The sequence below is a fragment of the Symphodus melops genome (genome assembly GCF_947650265.1).
Source record: "Symphodus melops genome assembly, chromosome: 15".
NCBI lineage: Eukaryota > Metazoa > Chordata > Actinopteri > Labriformes > Labridae > Symphodus > Symphodus melops.
In genome coordinates this window covers 7851890-7868382 of record NC_136705.1, presented here as the reverse complement: position 1 = coordinate 7868382, position 16493 = coordinate 7851890, and the positions used below count along the sequence as shown (strand labels likewise).

Genomic DNA, 16493 nt, shown 5'->3' with positions numbered 1-16493 from the left:
GAACGCAGCCACAGCACTTACAGGGTGATCGCGTCTGATGAAGTCTTCATCAGAGTCTATTGACAGATTCATTTGAGCACCTTTCTTCCCCCCCTTTACTACACTGTAAAGTAATGGGACACAAAAACCCTCTTTAAAAAGTTTTCTAGCAGCTGATAGATGGATCAAACCAACAGAGCTATCTGTCTCTTTAAAATTAACTCCTTTTTTTTTTTCTTTTTTTAGACTTTGCTTGAGTTGTGTTTGTTTTATCTTTCACTGGGATTTTTTTATTTTTTTTTCGTTAGTTGTAGTTACATTTACACACTGTTACCCTTCAACCATCGAGCCAAAGCTGCTTGGCTTTCAGATTTTTACAATAACTAAAATAAAACACCAGATGAAAAAATATCCCGAAAAGAAGCGAGCATGATTTGCTTTTGGAAGCGAGGCCCAGAAGTGACCTGGCGGCTGATAAAGGGACTGTGTAAATTTCCAAATTATTTCATATTTGATATCCAAACAAGCCGCAGGGGTATTGAATATCACACGCTAATGCAAGGCGGTCACATGTGCACTTGGGAAATTGGTTGGACGCTCTCCCCGGCGCTTTTGATGTCCAAGTTGTTTTTTCTCGTCTGGAGTGGAGCTGCTCTTAAGAAAGCCATAATCCTCACAGTATTGCTGTGGCAGGCATTCCTCTGGCACAACAGTTCACAACGGCCTGCGTGACTCCACTAATTTTCTCTGTTGTTTTTTTTACCTGTTTTGTATTTTTGCCCCCCCCCCTCCTTGACCCGTCCTCTGAATTCTCCAGAAAAAGAGGGGCTATTGAGGAAGAAGAAGAAGAACAACAACAACAAACAGCTCTTTGTTTTTCTGAACAAGAGCAGCGTCCACAGTTAGTCAAGCTGAATTCTTACAAGTGTTGAAACTACAGTAGAGTGTGAGAAAAGCAGGTATGGACTCCATGTTTCCAAATATTCAAGAGGAAAACACTCCATGATAATGTCACGGCATTTTGCCTTCGAGGGCGTTTTTTTTTCCCCCCCGCCTGACAGAAGGTCTTCCAGGCAGCACACGAGAAGATATCGTGCAGTCTGCTGGATCGAGTTTAAACAATATCATCTTAAGAGAGACGACCTGGCAGTAAAGAGACAGGATTCATACTCAATCACACCCAATTCACCTCTTTAAATTTAAAAAGGCCGAACCTTTTTTATCTTTGCAATGTTTTAGTCAGTAATTGATCATGACTCATTGTGGATGAAAAGATTGACTCCCCTCCTGATACGGCATCCATCACAGTAATAAGATCAAGATCTTCTCCAACTTTTTGGATTCTATAAAGAAATAACATTAAAGTCAATTTCGGAAAGATTTGAATTCTCTCTCAAAGAGACAACTTGTTGTTTCTTTCTCATCATAAGTAAAAACAATAGGTTTTACATTTGAGGTTGTACAGTTAGTAATAAAACAATCATTCTTTTTTTCTTTTTTTTAAATGTAACACTGAGAATGTCTTACAAAAAAGGAAATGTTTTTAAGACTTGATTGAAAAATAAGGATTTTTAAACCAAACAAATAGTACATATTTGACGGCATGTTAGAATCAGAATCAGGTTTTCTTCTTCTTATTATCAATATTAATAAGTAAATTTACACATACAGGCAATTCGTGTTGGTGTTTTGATGCAAACGTTTAACAAAGGAAACAAGACAGCAGGACTTAAATGAAAAAATACAAATATATAAATTAGAATTTAAAAATGTTTAATAATGCAACATTTAAAGTTTCAAATGACTGAATTTTCTCTTGAAGCGACTTAGTGTCACCCAACATAAGTTTTCACGAATGATTGTGGAAGTTACACCTTAAGCATGGGTTCTAAAGTTAGCATCTCACATTAGCCCAGATCCATGAAACACCCCTGCACATACTAAGCTCTGCGGCTAATGCACTTCTTTGGGTGGGTGGGGGTTCAGATCTGCTGCCAGGAATAATCTATGAATGTGTTTTGCGTGTCTAGAAGTTGGCAACGTAGCCGTGCTGCTCCCTCCCTGGTTTAGCTCTTTGTGAGGTCTCTTGCACTTCTACAGCCCCGCTTTCAATCAAGACAGTGCGTTCGCCATCGCAGATCTTCGTTCACGTCAACCGTGTCTGTACACCTGCGCTCTGCAGATAGCCATATCAAACAAGGAAAGCCAAACGCAAGCAGTGCCCTCCTCTGGTTCAAAAAATGGTATTGCAATTTGATTTTTGTCTCATCGCTTGAAATGAACTAAAGTCAAACTAGTCACTGAGCGGTCGTTTCCTTTAACAGTTAAACTATTTCTTCCAGTGTCTTGTAGATGTTCTCTCCCTCTTCCCTTCTCATCGGCCTTCATAGTTCCCTTCTTTATTTCTCCTCCCTCTCTCTCTCTCTCTCTGCGTCCTGTGACGTTATTTCCGCAGTGATCGGCCCCCTCAGGGCAACAGTGCTGCTTCCACAGACTCAGTGCAGGGAGAGTACATTAAACTCCACAAAGCCCTGTTGACCACTGAGGTCATCATCTTTACAGAGGGAAGCCCACGTGGTGTAAACTTTTTAAAGTTTTAGGAGTCAACCTGAAAAGAAGGGATATTTGGTGCCTTGTCTTGAATAACTTTTCGATGAACGGTTGGTACAAAGTTAGAGATCTAATGAAGTGATGGCTCTGAAGTTACCTTCGACTGAGAGCGTTCACTATGCTGACTGCTGTTTGTCTTTTTTTGTTTCCTCCACAGAATTATCAGATGTTGAACCCAATATTTTCCTGCGGCCCTTCCTAGAGGTGGTGCGCTCTGAAGACACAACTGGACCAATCACAGGCCTCGCCCTTACCTCCGTCAACAAGTTCCTCTCCTATGGCCTTATAGGTGAGAAATCTTCACATGTTTTATAATAATTTTTTCCTACTTTGTAATATTTGAATTGACCATGAACGTATACATAAAAGAACGTATAAACAAGACTAAGATTCAGGAGCTTGTTCTTTGTTTTATTGGTTCACTTGGTATGTCAGTCATCTGTCATCAGTTAAAGAAAAAAGAGGTAAAGGAAGAAAAGAAGAAAACTAAAGGGTTTTATCAGCACTACCACACAGTGGTGCCTTGTCACCGCCAAGTGTACCTGCATTTATTCACGGTATTAGATAGTGAATGGACTTGAGCTCGTATTGTTCTATTCTAGTCTTTTGATTATTCAAAGCATTTTATCCCACAGCGACACCTACCCATTCACACTGATGCTATGTGAAGTGGTCGTCAGTATTAGCCCAATAATCCCGTTCATACGACGGGAGCACTTTGGGGTCAAGCATCTGGCAACAGGACACATCGACATGTGGATGCAGGAGCTGGGAATTTGAACCCCCAACCTTTCCGGTTGAGCTACGACCGACTCTACCAACTGAGCCACAGTGGAATAAAAGCATTCTGACAAACAGAAGAGTGTGAAGCCACATCTTTACTACTCGTGAAGAACTCTCAGGTTTCTCACCAGTGACATGATGTCAACATGATTTTTCCTGACCATCACTTTCTGTGTTAAAGCGTAACTCAAGCGTTTGACTTGGAGGACTGGCAGGAGACATTCAGGATGAAATTGTTTTCGAGAGTTAAGCTGCTTTCACACGACCTATCCCGGTTGTTAAATGTCAGGACATTTTCAGTGCAGGTGTAAAAGAGGCTGAAGTCAAATGTAATTGACATCTGATCAGCCAATCAAAAGTACAAAAGCCCCTTTTTTTTTTCTGCCGAGAAAGAAATATGAGAGCCCACTCAGCAGCTTCATCATGATAGACTCAGGACACAGGGTGATGTGTTCAAATACAGTCATGTGACAGGCTTTCAACAAGGGTTCTGAATTTCAGCCATCAGATATCTGAAGTCGTTTTTCGTCTTCTGTCCTTACACCGAGATCAAAATAGTACAGAGGAAATCTGGGTGACAAATGCTGTGTTAGGTAATATAAAAATGAGTCCCGGACTGGTGGCCATGTGTAATGTCCACATATTTGATCCAGATACTGATCACAGGTCTGTATTTGTTTAAAATGGGCTCACTCTCTTCAGATAGCATAACGGGATGCTTCCTTTGAGCCAGTGCAGCACTCTGATAAGAGATGCAGAAGCTGACTTGTGTCGACGTATGGACATGACTGCCTCTCTTCACCAGTCTCATCATGGAACCATGACAGTGTGTCTGCCAGTTTTGTTAAGTCACCAGATGTTTGGTGTAAATAGCAGGAGTAGTTACTGTCAAAACAGCTGCAGTCATTGCTGAGCAACGACAGGAACATTGTAGCCCACTATTGAAACATACCGTGTTTGAGTTCTTGTTCCCCACTGTGGTCAACACTTTCAGACCGGTACTGAAGTTCTCGAGAATATATCTGATAAGAGACAACACACACGAGCACAAACTCTTTCTCTTCAACGATCACCAACTAAATCGGCCCCTGACTCCCAGAGCCTCCATCTGTCACCCTAGACCCAGCACCAGCTCCCTTAATCCTACCCCCCCTCCCACCCTCCCTCCCACCCACCCCAACCCTGACGCCGTCTCAACACAACTAGCATCTCATCGTCACTCCTCGAAGGGAAGCAGCACTGAGGTGATGCCGCTCAGTTGATCTCACTCTGCACTGGCTGTAAAGATGAATAAAAGTTGGGCAGCTGTGTAAACCCTCCTTTATCTCAGTTTGCCGCTTTCACAATATCTCCTTCTCTGGTTTTACTAAGCCACGCATCCATTGCTGGTCCTATGGGTGGACGTGCTCTATGGGCTTCAGGTCAGGGGACATTGATGGTTATACCATGTGAGGCACTCCGACTTCCTGAAGTCGAGATGTGGCAGTTTTGGCATGATGTGATGGAGTGTTATCAACCAAGGAACAGAAAGTTAGGGGTGTGCTGGTGGAATTTGGGGATGATAGTGGGTTCTATGATGTCTCTTGAGGTAAGAACGTGCAGTAACTGAGCCATCAACAATCACCAAATCTGCCCTGACTGGTGATGGCTGCCCAGACTGTTTCACCTCCTCCACCAAAGCGAACCCTGGAGACCATGTTGACTTTGGCGTATCGCTCACCTTGCCTTCTCCAGCAACGCTGACGACCATCATTTCTGTGCGAGGTGACCCAACAGTCCTCATTGGACAGGACGGTAGACCACTGCTGCATTGTTCGGGTCACATGGTCTTGTGCCCACTGCAAACGGTCATGGCGGTGTCAGTGGAGTCACCTGCAACGGTCGTCTGGCATTCAAGCCAAAGCGGTGGAGTCGGTTGTGAATGGTTTGTGTGGAAACCCTGGTACCCCTCACTTCTCATAAACAGGCCTGCAGCTGTGGCAGTAGCATAACGGTGTCTGAGTGCAGAGGTACTCAGCTACTGGTCATCATTGTGGTCCATCACATGTGGGAGCTTCCCTCCTCGGTCTGTCATAAACACTGCCAGTAGTTCTGTGTCTCGCTGCAAGTTTGCTGATGACACTTTGAGACACACCAAGTTCACGAGCAACACCTGACTGCCTGCTACTGACCTGGAGGGGTCCCAGGCTATGGCCAGGTGGCACTGTTCATCCGTTAAGTGACGTTCTGTCTTTCAAGGTTCAAGGTTCCTTCCCCCCTCCCCACGGTGCAATGTAGATAAAAAAAGGTACGGTAAATAAAATAAAACAAGGTTGGCTGCTTGAATGATGATCTGGGAATACCAGCTTTTTATACCCCCAGCATGTTGACATTGATGCCACATGGAAAACGCTTGTCTTTTTGTATATTTTGGTATTGGCTCCAGTATCTACGGTGCACTGTACACAGTGAGACCATTACATGGAAAACAACAAAATGAGGTGTGTCGATCACCCTAATACAGTTGCCTCCCTATCCCAAAAATCACTGTATGAGACCCACTGAGGACCTCACAATATCCCTAACTTATTGTGAGTAGTGTACTTAGTCCATGTGAGTCAGAATCATCAGGTGAAGTTTGGATGTAGAACACTGAAAAAGACAGAGAGCTCTTCAGTGCTGCTGTTGTTGAGTACTGCCATCTACTGGTTTGCAAGAAATACAGAGTCTGCCTTTTGTGGCCATTAGGATCTTACTCAACTCCTCATCTCTTTTGGATTCATGAATTCAAATTTCTACCGAAATGTTTCAGTTTTTTTTTTTACACGATAAGGTACCTTTAAAAAAATAAAATCAGTTTAGTTTAGTAAGAGACTGTCTGTGTGGACGTAATGTATTGCTAAATGAATGTGTGTGTTGATGTTTAGGTAGACACAGAACACATTACACTGTGATCCTTTCTCTAACTTCACAGTCAGACGCCTCTCCTGTTAGTGTTAAATCTCATCCTCCACTACAGTGATGAACACCAAACATTTTCCCCCCTAACCCTAAAACATGTCCCCATCCATCGCCCATTATTAAACAAATCCTTTTGCATGACAAAGGTCCAAGAGAAAGCAAAAGGAAATCATCTCCGCCCTCACACCCGCTCATTGCACTCGTTTTTTATCTAGTGCGAGATAATTCCTCTCAATCTGTGGCCTGAGGTCGACTGGCATGGAGGGAGCCGTAAACTAGGCCCAAACCCTTCTCTCTCCTGTCTTTTTTCCCCCATGCTCATCTCTCCTCCCCCGTTCTATCTTCCTTCTGCCTCTTCTCCTCCTGTCCAGCACAGTCAGCAAAGCCCCTCGCCGTGCTGCTCGCAGCCATGTGGTCACGAGCCCCCAGCAGGGCTCAGAGCGCGGCTCAGCTGAGGCTTAACCTGCAGCCACTGCCAGAGTATAGAAGCTTAGTGTACAGCTGTAGCCTGCCATGATTTAAGGGTTCCATACATTGTTATTCTTCAATAAAATCACTGTTACAGGAAAAGAAAGAAGCGCACAGCATGAGAAATGATTTAACATGAAGGGGAACAAAGAAAAGAGAAACGGCAAAAAATAAATAAAAAAATCCCAAAGAAATGAAGTCATTAGTGGTTGAAACAGAAACTAATCACAACCTGCTTCAGGTAGTATTTTAGTTTTTGATAATGGACTGATAAAACTGCTGAGTCATTTTAAAGAGGAGCCATCAGAAAGCAGGTATGACAGCTGTGGGCTCTTTTTTTTTTTTTAAATGACACATCATGCACCTCAGAGGAAAACAGGTTATAAACTATAAATAATAAACCTAAAAGAAACAAAGACATTCACAGCATAAAACTTTGGAAATGAAGAGAAAATATTACTGAGAAAATATAAGAGAAACAGGGTCTGATTAATTTGATTAGTTTCCTCTCCAAATCATTGATTTATTAGTTTGAAGCTCAAATCACCGTTTGTCTGTCGGTCAGTGTGTTTTTATCTCTGATTGTTCTTTTTTATTTCTATACTCATTAGATGAAAATGAAGTACTTTTTTTGTCATAGATAGAACACCCAAACACAGTCCGAGCACTTCATGTATTCCATGCATTAACTCCATCATGTTGCTAATGCTGGGAGCGGCAGCAGCCTAACTGAAAGGTGATCTTGTGCCATTCAGAAAACGAACAGGTGAACAAACTCATTTTCTTCTGTGACCGTGGAAAAAAAAAAAAAAAAAAAAAGGGCAGCAGTCCCTCTTTGTTTAGTTTCTAAAGATGTATTGGCCCTTATGCGGCATGTAGCTGGAGAGCTTTTTTTTGTGTTAAGAAGCAGCCACTCTGCGCTCTCTGCTCGCGCTCTCTCACGACACTCTTTGATTTCTGTGACCAGACTTTGATATCACTTTAACTGCTTTATGTGGCAGCTGGTTCAACCCCCCATTGACTTTTGCCCACATACCCTGAGGCACACAGCAACTCACACAAACACACACTTCACTGAGCCTCTCTTTTCCTCAGCGATATTTTAACAATGCCCCCTCCACCCCCTCCTCTGGACACGGCCTGTACAGACTGTGTGCCAAGAGAAGGATTAGTGTTTTATATCACTTCTGACATTCTCTTGGATCCCCCTGTGGCTCCAGTTTCTGTGTCTGGATGTTGGATGTTTTTCAGCACAACTTGCACGCTTGTTGCTGCCCCTCGCCCTCTGGAGGGATGTTAGCATTGCTCTGTGGAAATTGCTTCTCCAACACGTAAACCTGATCTCAGCCATTAACTTCTTACAGCTAAGCTCTCTGCACTGCAGGCCTAACAGCCTCCAACAACTGACCTGTCGCTAACATTAGCCGGCGGTAGTTTATTTATTAAAGTTGAGTCCTTTACAATTTATTTATTCTCTAATAGTAATGATGATGCTCCCCAAGCAAGGTGCAGTGTCACTTTAAACCCTGAGCCGCCCACCTCCTCACAAATCCTCATGCCCCCCACTCCCCACCCCCGTGCTTATTAGTTAATGAATTGCTGCTCCTGAGGGCGATGGGAAAGGAAAACAGGCTGGCTCCGGGCAGATAGCTGGCCAGCCGCTCGGGTTTCAAAAACACAGGCTCCTGTTGCTCTGACAGCCAATTTGTCCCAGCCTACCTCCAACAAAAGGCCACATCTGGTCATTAGATCCCAGGGTTGGAAGGACAATGTGGACAGGCTGTACTAGATTTATCTAGTGGTGTTTAGTGTGAAGCTGTTGGAGATGTGTTATTGGTTGCTGAGTTTGCCAACGCTCATCACCCCAACGACATAAAACGTCTCGGTGTAACCCCCAGAAAGGTTATGCATGCAGATGAGGTGTTTGTTGTTTTCGACATCATGAGGATTTTAAAGTCCGGCAGAAATATGAACTAAAAAATGGAAGTTTTTAATGTTCTAAAAGTCGACCTTTTCAATGACTCGAAGATAATAAAAAAAAAAAATTAAAAAAATTCTTGCTGTTTCTTCAAGAGATCATTTCAGTCAGTGGCAGAAGAAAATGTCTGTAACGACGGCAACATTATCTTTCAATCAAAATAATGCACATTCAATGTAGTGAAGTCCAACAAGACCACATGACCTGAAACAATATACTGTACATATCCATGAATTAGAATTTAGACCTCTTTGACAGCAACCCCAAAATCCGGAACCCTTATCAAACCAAACTCCTGGCCGAGCTCTAATGTAGGATTGTTGAGCTGATAGTTGATGTAATTGGCCGGTGAATGTATTCTATGGTTATGTTGAGCTGTCTGTGATCTGCATAAAGAGTCTAAACTCAAAGACTCGTCCCTCCTTTGGTAACAATGCTTCTCCTCACTTTCCTCTCTCATTGAAAACTCTCACCGTCTCTCTCGTCTGTTTGCAGATGCTAACCATGAAGCGGCAGCAGAGGCCATCGAGAACATGGCAGATGCAGTCACACATGCTCGATTTGTGGGAACAGACCCCGCCAGCGATGAAGTCGTCCTTATGAAGATTCTACAGGTACAAAATGTTTGCGCTTGTACTCACTAAAGGTTTTTCTGGCTTCTTCCTGTTGGAGGAAGCAAACGCGTCCATGCCGTCTCAATCCCTATTTCAAGTCCATTCAGTGCAGTGGAGCAAATCCTGATAACTCAGTCCTTTGTGAAGCTCATTGAGAAGTCTTGATTTATTTAGTTTGGTGCGGTAAAGTCTGATCCTCTTTGCGTTTCAACAGCCAACCGTGTTTGTTAGGCGGCGTTGGAGTTGGATGTCGATAGTCACGGTCGACCGCTCGGAGCTTCTCTGTGCCTTCGAATTCCCCCACGGGGATAAAAAAGAAAACAAAAAAAAAAAACAAAAGGATTAGAGAAATAACTTCCTAGTATTTTGTGCTATGGATGCTTGATATTAGGACAATTAACACCTCTGACTGAGACTGTTCTTTGACTCTTTGTTACAAAAACGCAACCAAGCTTTGTTTCAGAGAAGGCTGTGTGCCGTGAGGAGAAATACAGCCGAAAAAAAAAACAACCGACTGGGTATTTAAACACGGCGGGGGTTGTGTTTGTCTTTTAATGCCGCTGTCGTACGGGACCAATCAACAGACTGCAGTGTTTAGCTTTAATTGCTGGATTGACTCAGATCGGCATTTCAAAACGGTCTTTTTGTGCCGCGTTCAGGTCCTGAGGACTCTACTGCTGACGCCCGTCGGAGCCCATCTGACCAACGAATCTGTGTGCGAGATCATGCAGTCCTGCTTCAGGATCTGCTTCGAGATGCGCCTGAGTGGTAAGTCGCACCCATCACTCATCAAACACCTATGACCTGACAAGATTGTGATTATCACCTGACGTACCAGAAGAAAAGACTATTGATTTATCACACATCATCCTGTTGAAATTGTTCAGAATCAGACAACGTCATTCATCCCAGGATTTAGTTTCCCAACCTACTGAGTCATTGAAAGAAGCTTTGGATTAGATGTTGATAAATGTGGCCTTGTTCTCACTTTTTATGTGTCGTGTTTCTCTCTCAGCTTGAAGTCATTCGGACTTTACTTCACATTGTCTCTTTGTCATGTTGCCTCTCACGCTGACTGAACTTCTCTAACTCTTCTGTGCTTGCAGAGCTCCTCAGGAAATCTGCTGAACATACACTGGTCGACATGGTGCAGCTACTGTTCTCCAGGTAAATCAATGACCCAGTGGCAGATGGAATTGGCAGCATTTCTGCTTTTTAAGGTCCCGTTTCGAACCAAAACATACTTTTGTTATATGCTAGCCTTAACGCTAGCCAAGTAGTTTGTCCACTGTGCACTGCATATACAGTAAAGAGGATACACAAGGCAAAGATGTATATTCTCTCTGAGTATCAATTAGACACTCCGAGTTGGGCAATATCCAAAGTCCCCAGCAATGTATCATTACATGTTAACATGTACTGTTAAAGAAGACTTTATTCAAGTCAAACATTTAGCGAAAAGACGTCTCGTAGGACTAAAATAGGACGGAGGGCTTCTTTAAAGTGAAGTGAACTCTCCAACACAAACATCTCTGGTGGTCTCACTGCAGAGGAAGAACAGGACAGACTGCCCCTGCACTCCTCCATTACCTCTGGATTAGAGGTTTGTGGTTATCTGCATACACGGCTCTCTCAGGCCTCATTATTCACCTCGGAGCTCATGAATTTCATTTGGTACTGTGCAAAGGGTCAATGGGCCACTGATTCACTAATGCCATGACATGATTTCCCCTTTGGCATTTAGCTGAAGAGCTTCTCTCTCCCCATCGCCCCATACACACTCATATGTACGCACATACACACACACACACACGCAAACCAACCTGTGCAGATGCATCAGAGTGCCAGTCACATTCAGTCACAGACAAGCGGATGAGCCAATTGAGCTTCACGCCGCGTGATCTGCATACAGATGAAGCGGGGTCTCTTCTCCAACGGCAAAGCTGCCAACCCCATAAATACTAAGAAGCACACACACACACACACACACACACACACACACACACACACACACATGCGCACACACACATGCGCACAGACAGAAGCAATCAAGAAAATCAGCCACCAAAAAAGAAAGAGCTCTGAGCTCATCTGCATGTAAAGGAGCTCACCTGCAGAACAAACAGAGCTTAAATACAGTTATGTGTTGTTTTTTTTCCGAAGGCGTGCGCGTCTCCACTGAGACGGTTTGAGGCACGATCGATCACAAAGTGATGCTTACAGTCCCCCCACGGAAGTCCAGTGTTAGTTTTTGCCAAGCTTGTCGCCATTCCCCCGTCGCTCCCCTCCAATCATTCTCGGGCTGTTTTTGTTTACTGGCAGGACTCTTTAGATGGCACCTTGTTATCAGATCCTTTAACAAGAAAAGCGCGGCAGCCACAGTCGTAAACGGAGACATTCCTGCACATGAACATGAGATCAACATTTATTGAGGGCATTTTACTATGATACGGCTCACATGTCATTTTTGCTCCAGTTCCGCCCCAGCCCCCCACTCGTCCTCAGACTCAGGATAATAGAGATGTGAAAGGGCCCCCCCCCCCTCCCCTCCCTCCACCATCCACCAGAGAATAATGAGCAGCAGCTCTCTTCAGCTCCTCAGAAGGAGTCTTAGATTGCCTGCTGAAAGTATTAGGCATGTTAATCTGTTGGACCCACAGATCATCCAATAATCGGGCTCACAAGACAACACTCTATTAACGCTGACTTAATGTCAGGGGGGGGGGGCTGCAGGCTGCTTTTTTTTTTTGTTTGTCTGTGTATGTGTGCGTGACTGCTGGTGACATCTCATTTTCCAGCCAAGCCTAAGAGTCCACATCAACACACACAAACGCACGCACACACACACACACACACTAAAATACTCTTTGTGCGATGCCTTGAGAACAGCAGCCAGCATTTATCATCAAACGCTTAAAAAGTTTATTGGCTCAGGTTTTAAAGGTCCAGTTTCCTCCCCCTGATATTACCTCTCGAGCAGCTTAGGACACGTTCTAAATCCCTTTTTTAAAAAAAACAAACAAACAAACAAAAACATTTTAATCCCTGTACCTCAAAAAGGTAATCAAACGAACTTTCAACGAGTAGGGCGCCTCGGCAATGAACAACTAAGGGTTCTTTTTATGTCCAAAAATATATTCAAAACAGCCTAATGGACACATGTCCGTGTGTTTTCTCTTCTTCTTCCAGACTCCCACAGTTCAAAGAGGAGGCCAAGAGTTATGTGGGCGCCAACATGAAGAAGGTAACAGAAGTGACTTGCTGAATGGGTTTTTTGTCTGCTCGCTTGTTGTCCATTCTTTACTGTCGTGTTTAATGCCTCATTGTCATTGTGCTGTTTTTTTTGTTTTGTTTGTTTGTTTCTGTCTGAATGTTCTATTGATGGCTCTAAAACACAATGACACAACATCACTTCATGTCTTAGAATCACAGCCACATTTTCCCTGCATAGTCAGTGATCGTTGCAACGTGTATAATTGGAGATGATTATGAATCATTAAGTAATGTAATGAAAGGATTTCAAGTGTGAACGCCCATATTGATGCTTTTCCTGCTGCTGTCACATGTTTGTAACATAAAGCTCCCTTATATCTCATCTTAGTTTCACTCTGTAAGACTTTGAGTTGCCCATCTCTCTGTGTCTGCTTGTTTTGCTTCCCACAGACCTCAGCCTGTATCCTGGACGCTCAGGATCTTATTTTTGCAGAGCAGCATAGAAACCCAAGTCAGAGTGGCCTAGAGAGGGTACTTAACTGTGCGTGTGGTTTGCCTTTTGGCGTAGTGCACTGACATACAGCAGGCAGGTTTAACATGGCTTGTTGCTGGGAGTGCATGAGGTTGCTTTTGGGTTGCTGTTGAACGTTGGTGATCATGCCTGAGTTCCTTCACTCAGATAGAAATCAGTTACCTGTTGTTTCAACTTTTTTTTTTTTTTTTTGCAAATACTATTATCAAAGACTTCAGTGTCAGCAGTGGCTTCCCCAATATTGCAAGCATGAAATGCTGCCATTTAAATGCATCAACTTCCACAATGTGGCTTTAAAGACTTCAAAGATAATTGTCTGTTAAGGTTGAAATATCTGTCCAACAGAAGGCTGTTTAACGTGGATACAGAATGCGATGTGTGTGTAGTGGTTGTTTGGAAAGGGTTTTCTCTCCATCAGTGGAGGACAGCTCAGGTCTTTCTGCCAAACCAAACCTCTAAACCTCCTGGTCAAAATCTGCAGTGATTAAAGAGCCTGACTTTAGATCCTGCAGCAGTAGTCGTAGCTGTTGTCGCTGTTTGCATGCTCTGTCTGCCTGATCACTCTCACATTAGCTGGCTGCTCATTCTCTGCTGGTTAGAGCCTGCAGTGGCTGTGTCTGTCCCCAAACCCCCTGTGCTCTCTTTGGATCCCGTCTCCCCCTCCCATCATGCATCACTGTGTATTACTCGAGTGTGTCTTTGTGTTGGTCCCACTGTTGACATGTTACCCATCACTAATCACGGGCCCATGCCCGCTCCCCTTCTCTTTGAGGCTTACAATATCTTGTGGAAAAACAAACGAGTGCAGGTAAGGAAGATAACTTTCAGTATTTAGGCCGGAGAACCTGTCTCTCCCTAACACCCTCGTCCCCTCTGTCCATTCTCTTAAGACCTCATTAACCCCCCACTTCTTCAGTCTGTGAATTTAACTAGAAGAGGGACTTGACTTGTGCTGTAATGAAGAAATGACCGTCATGTATTGAAGATCAAACATCTGGCAGATGTTTCTTGACCTCCGTTAAACCTAGCTCAGTCTGTGCTTGTGAATTCTCACATTACATTTGATCCGTTCTGTTTTTATGAGTGAACCCATTCACGCATACGTCTCATCTCTCATGCCATCTATGTGCTTTGTGAGCCGTTAGAGCGTAGAGCATGCTTGTATGTATTATTTTTAAATGAAGTCAACGTGGTGCCGGGAGAGAGGGCCTTGGAGTTTAAAAACAAAGCCGAATGAGAGACAGATGAATCTGAAGTATTTGTGAGCATGTTCACATTGTGCTGTTCGTTTCTCTGCAGTGTCCTCTGGAATTCTCTGCTGGTTGATTCACAGCACAAGTGGTGATCGGATAGGATGTTTTTTTGTCGTAGCTCACTCTGTATCTCGGTTATCTCTTTTATATATTTTCCTCAATTCCTTCTGGGTCGGAAACTATTCAAGTTTCTATCAAATGTAAATGCTTCATTTGTATGTTTTTACAGTGTAATAAAGCAGACTTTCAGCCTTCAATAAGAAAAAGATTCTCCTCTTACAGTAACGCTGCTATCAGCCGCATTTCTTAAAGTTTCTATCCTAACACAGCATCCTATCTGATCATGGCTTTTCTCAATAAGTGATGATCCAGCAGTGAAGTTCACTTCCCGTGTCACTCAGTGATCCGTTCTGTTTCCTCCAGTTGAAGATGCGTGCTGGTGGGATGAGCGAATCGTCCAAATGGAAAAAGCAGAAACGCTCGCCGAGGCCGCCTCGCCACATGGTCAGAAGTTCTTCCGGTCAGATGGACCCGGCGCAGTCCAGCGCTCTCAGTAACAACAACATGTCAGGTAAAGCACATCCACTTCTAATAAGGAATAAGGAACAGGAATCCGTCTCTCTCTCCCTCAGATTTCAGGACTTTCTGGAACCTATGATCACAACAAAAGCTGCACTTTACTTTTTTTTTTTTTGGTCGCCTTTTTGGTCTGCAGGGTAAAAGGTAGATGATTTATTAAGCTGCAAATAAAAACACGTTTGAACATTTGTATTTGGCGAAAGGGCGGCTGTGGCTCAGTTGATAGAGTCAGTCGCCTCTCGCCCGGAAAGTTCAATCCCCAGCTCCTGCAGCCACTTGTTCGATGTGTTGTTGGGCAAGACTCTTAACCTTAAGTTGCTCCCACTGCTTTAATGGTGGCGTATGAATTTGTTTAAAAGGTTTAGTTAATACTGATAGACACTTAACATAGCAACCTCTGCCTTCAGTGTGTGAATGGGGAGGTGTGAAAGCACTTTGAGTAGTCAGAAGTGTCCTTTTACCATCATGCGTGTCACACCATTTCAGGTGGCGTCCCCTTTATTGAGCCAGGCTTGTCCGCCTCCAGCCTGCCAGCTTCGGACAGTGCTGCTTCATCCATTTCCAGTCCTACAACCACAGACAGCGGCCTGGACACCTGCTCCAAAGCCACCTCCAGAGAAGACTTGTCTGACTTAGAGAACTGTGGCTCCTCTGTGACCACCCCGAGCGCTGCTACCACACTACCTGGAGTCGAGCCGGGCTCTCCCGATGCACAGGTAGGACTGTGTGGAACACCATCAAAATGTCCCACAATGTCCTGTTAAGCCATTATCACTTCTTACAGCACATACAATGTGTGACTTTTGTCTTTTGTACTTTTTTAGTCAAGCAAAATGGCTGTCTTTGTGTGCTGTGCATTTCAGCTTTCAAATTCTTGTGATTAGTTTCATGTTTTGATTTGTGTCCAGTCTGAGGGCAGGTCGGTCGGGCCAGCTCACTCAGCCTCAGTGGAGTCCATCCCAGAGGTCCTGGAGGACAAAGACTCGGTCACAGAGCAGTCAGACAGCGCGTCTGTCCACGACATGGACTACGTCAACCCCCGAGGTGTCCGATTCACCCAGTCCACACAAAGAGACGGTGAGGATGACCAGGGTTTGAAACCTCACGTGTCTTTAAGGCTTCCGCTCTTTATACAAAGTAAACAGCTAACAGCTGAGTATGAGGAGGAAGTGAATTACAGTTGAGATCGGGTCTTTCATCTACTCACTGTGGAACTCTTCTGCTTGTCAAATGTGTGCGTTACTGACGTTTTTCTTTCACCTCCCCCTCTCTCTAGGAGTGTCCCTCATTCCTTACGGCCTGCCATGTCTAAGGGAGCTTTTTCGCTTCCTGATCTCCCTGACCAGCCCCCATGACCGCCACAACACTGACGCCATGATGCACATGGGCCTGCAGTTACTGACTGTAGCACTTGAATCAGGACACATCGCTAACTACCCGTCTTTACTGGGACTGGTGAAAGATGAGCTCTGCAGACATCTCTTCCAGGTGAAGAAGGACGTTGAAATGTTTGCCCATATTTGTTTATCCGTGTGTTTGTCGTT

At 44.1% G+C, this 16493-nt stretch overlaps 1 protein-coding gene across 2 annotated transcripts in view; it reads left to right on the top strand.

Annotated features, from left to right (window-relative positions):
* gbf1 (golgi brefeldin A resistant guanine nucleotide exchange factor 1) overlaps positions 1-16493 on the top strand; it is a 73165-nt gene that overhangs the window by 33462 nt on the left and 23210 nt on the right. For both annotated transcript variants that reach the window (XM_079362984.1, XM_079362983.1), the window contains exons 4-12: positions 2747-2878; positions 9254-9372; positions 10032-10140; positions 10479-10539; positions 12562-12616; positions 14794-14941; positions 15436-15665; positions 15858-16026; positions 16226-16437. In XM_079362984.1, the coding sequence (XP_079219110.1) occupies positions 2747-2878; positions 9254-9372; positions 10032-10140; positions 10479-10539; positions 12562-12616; positions 14794-14941; positions 15436-15665; positions 15858-16026; positions 16226-16437 (1235 nt within the window). The remainder of the gene's footprint in view (positions 1-2746; positions 2879-9253; positions 9373-10031; positions 10141-10478; positions 10540-12561; positions 12617-14793; positions 14942-15435; positions 15666-15857; positions 16027-16225; positions 16438-16493) is intronic.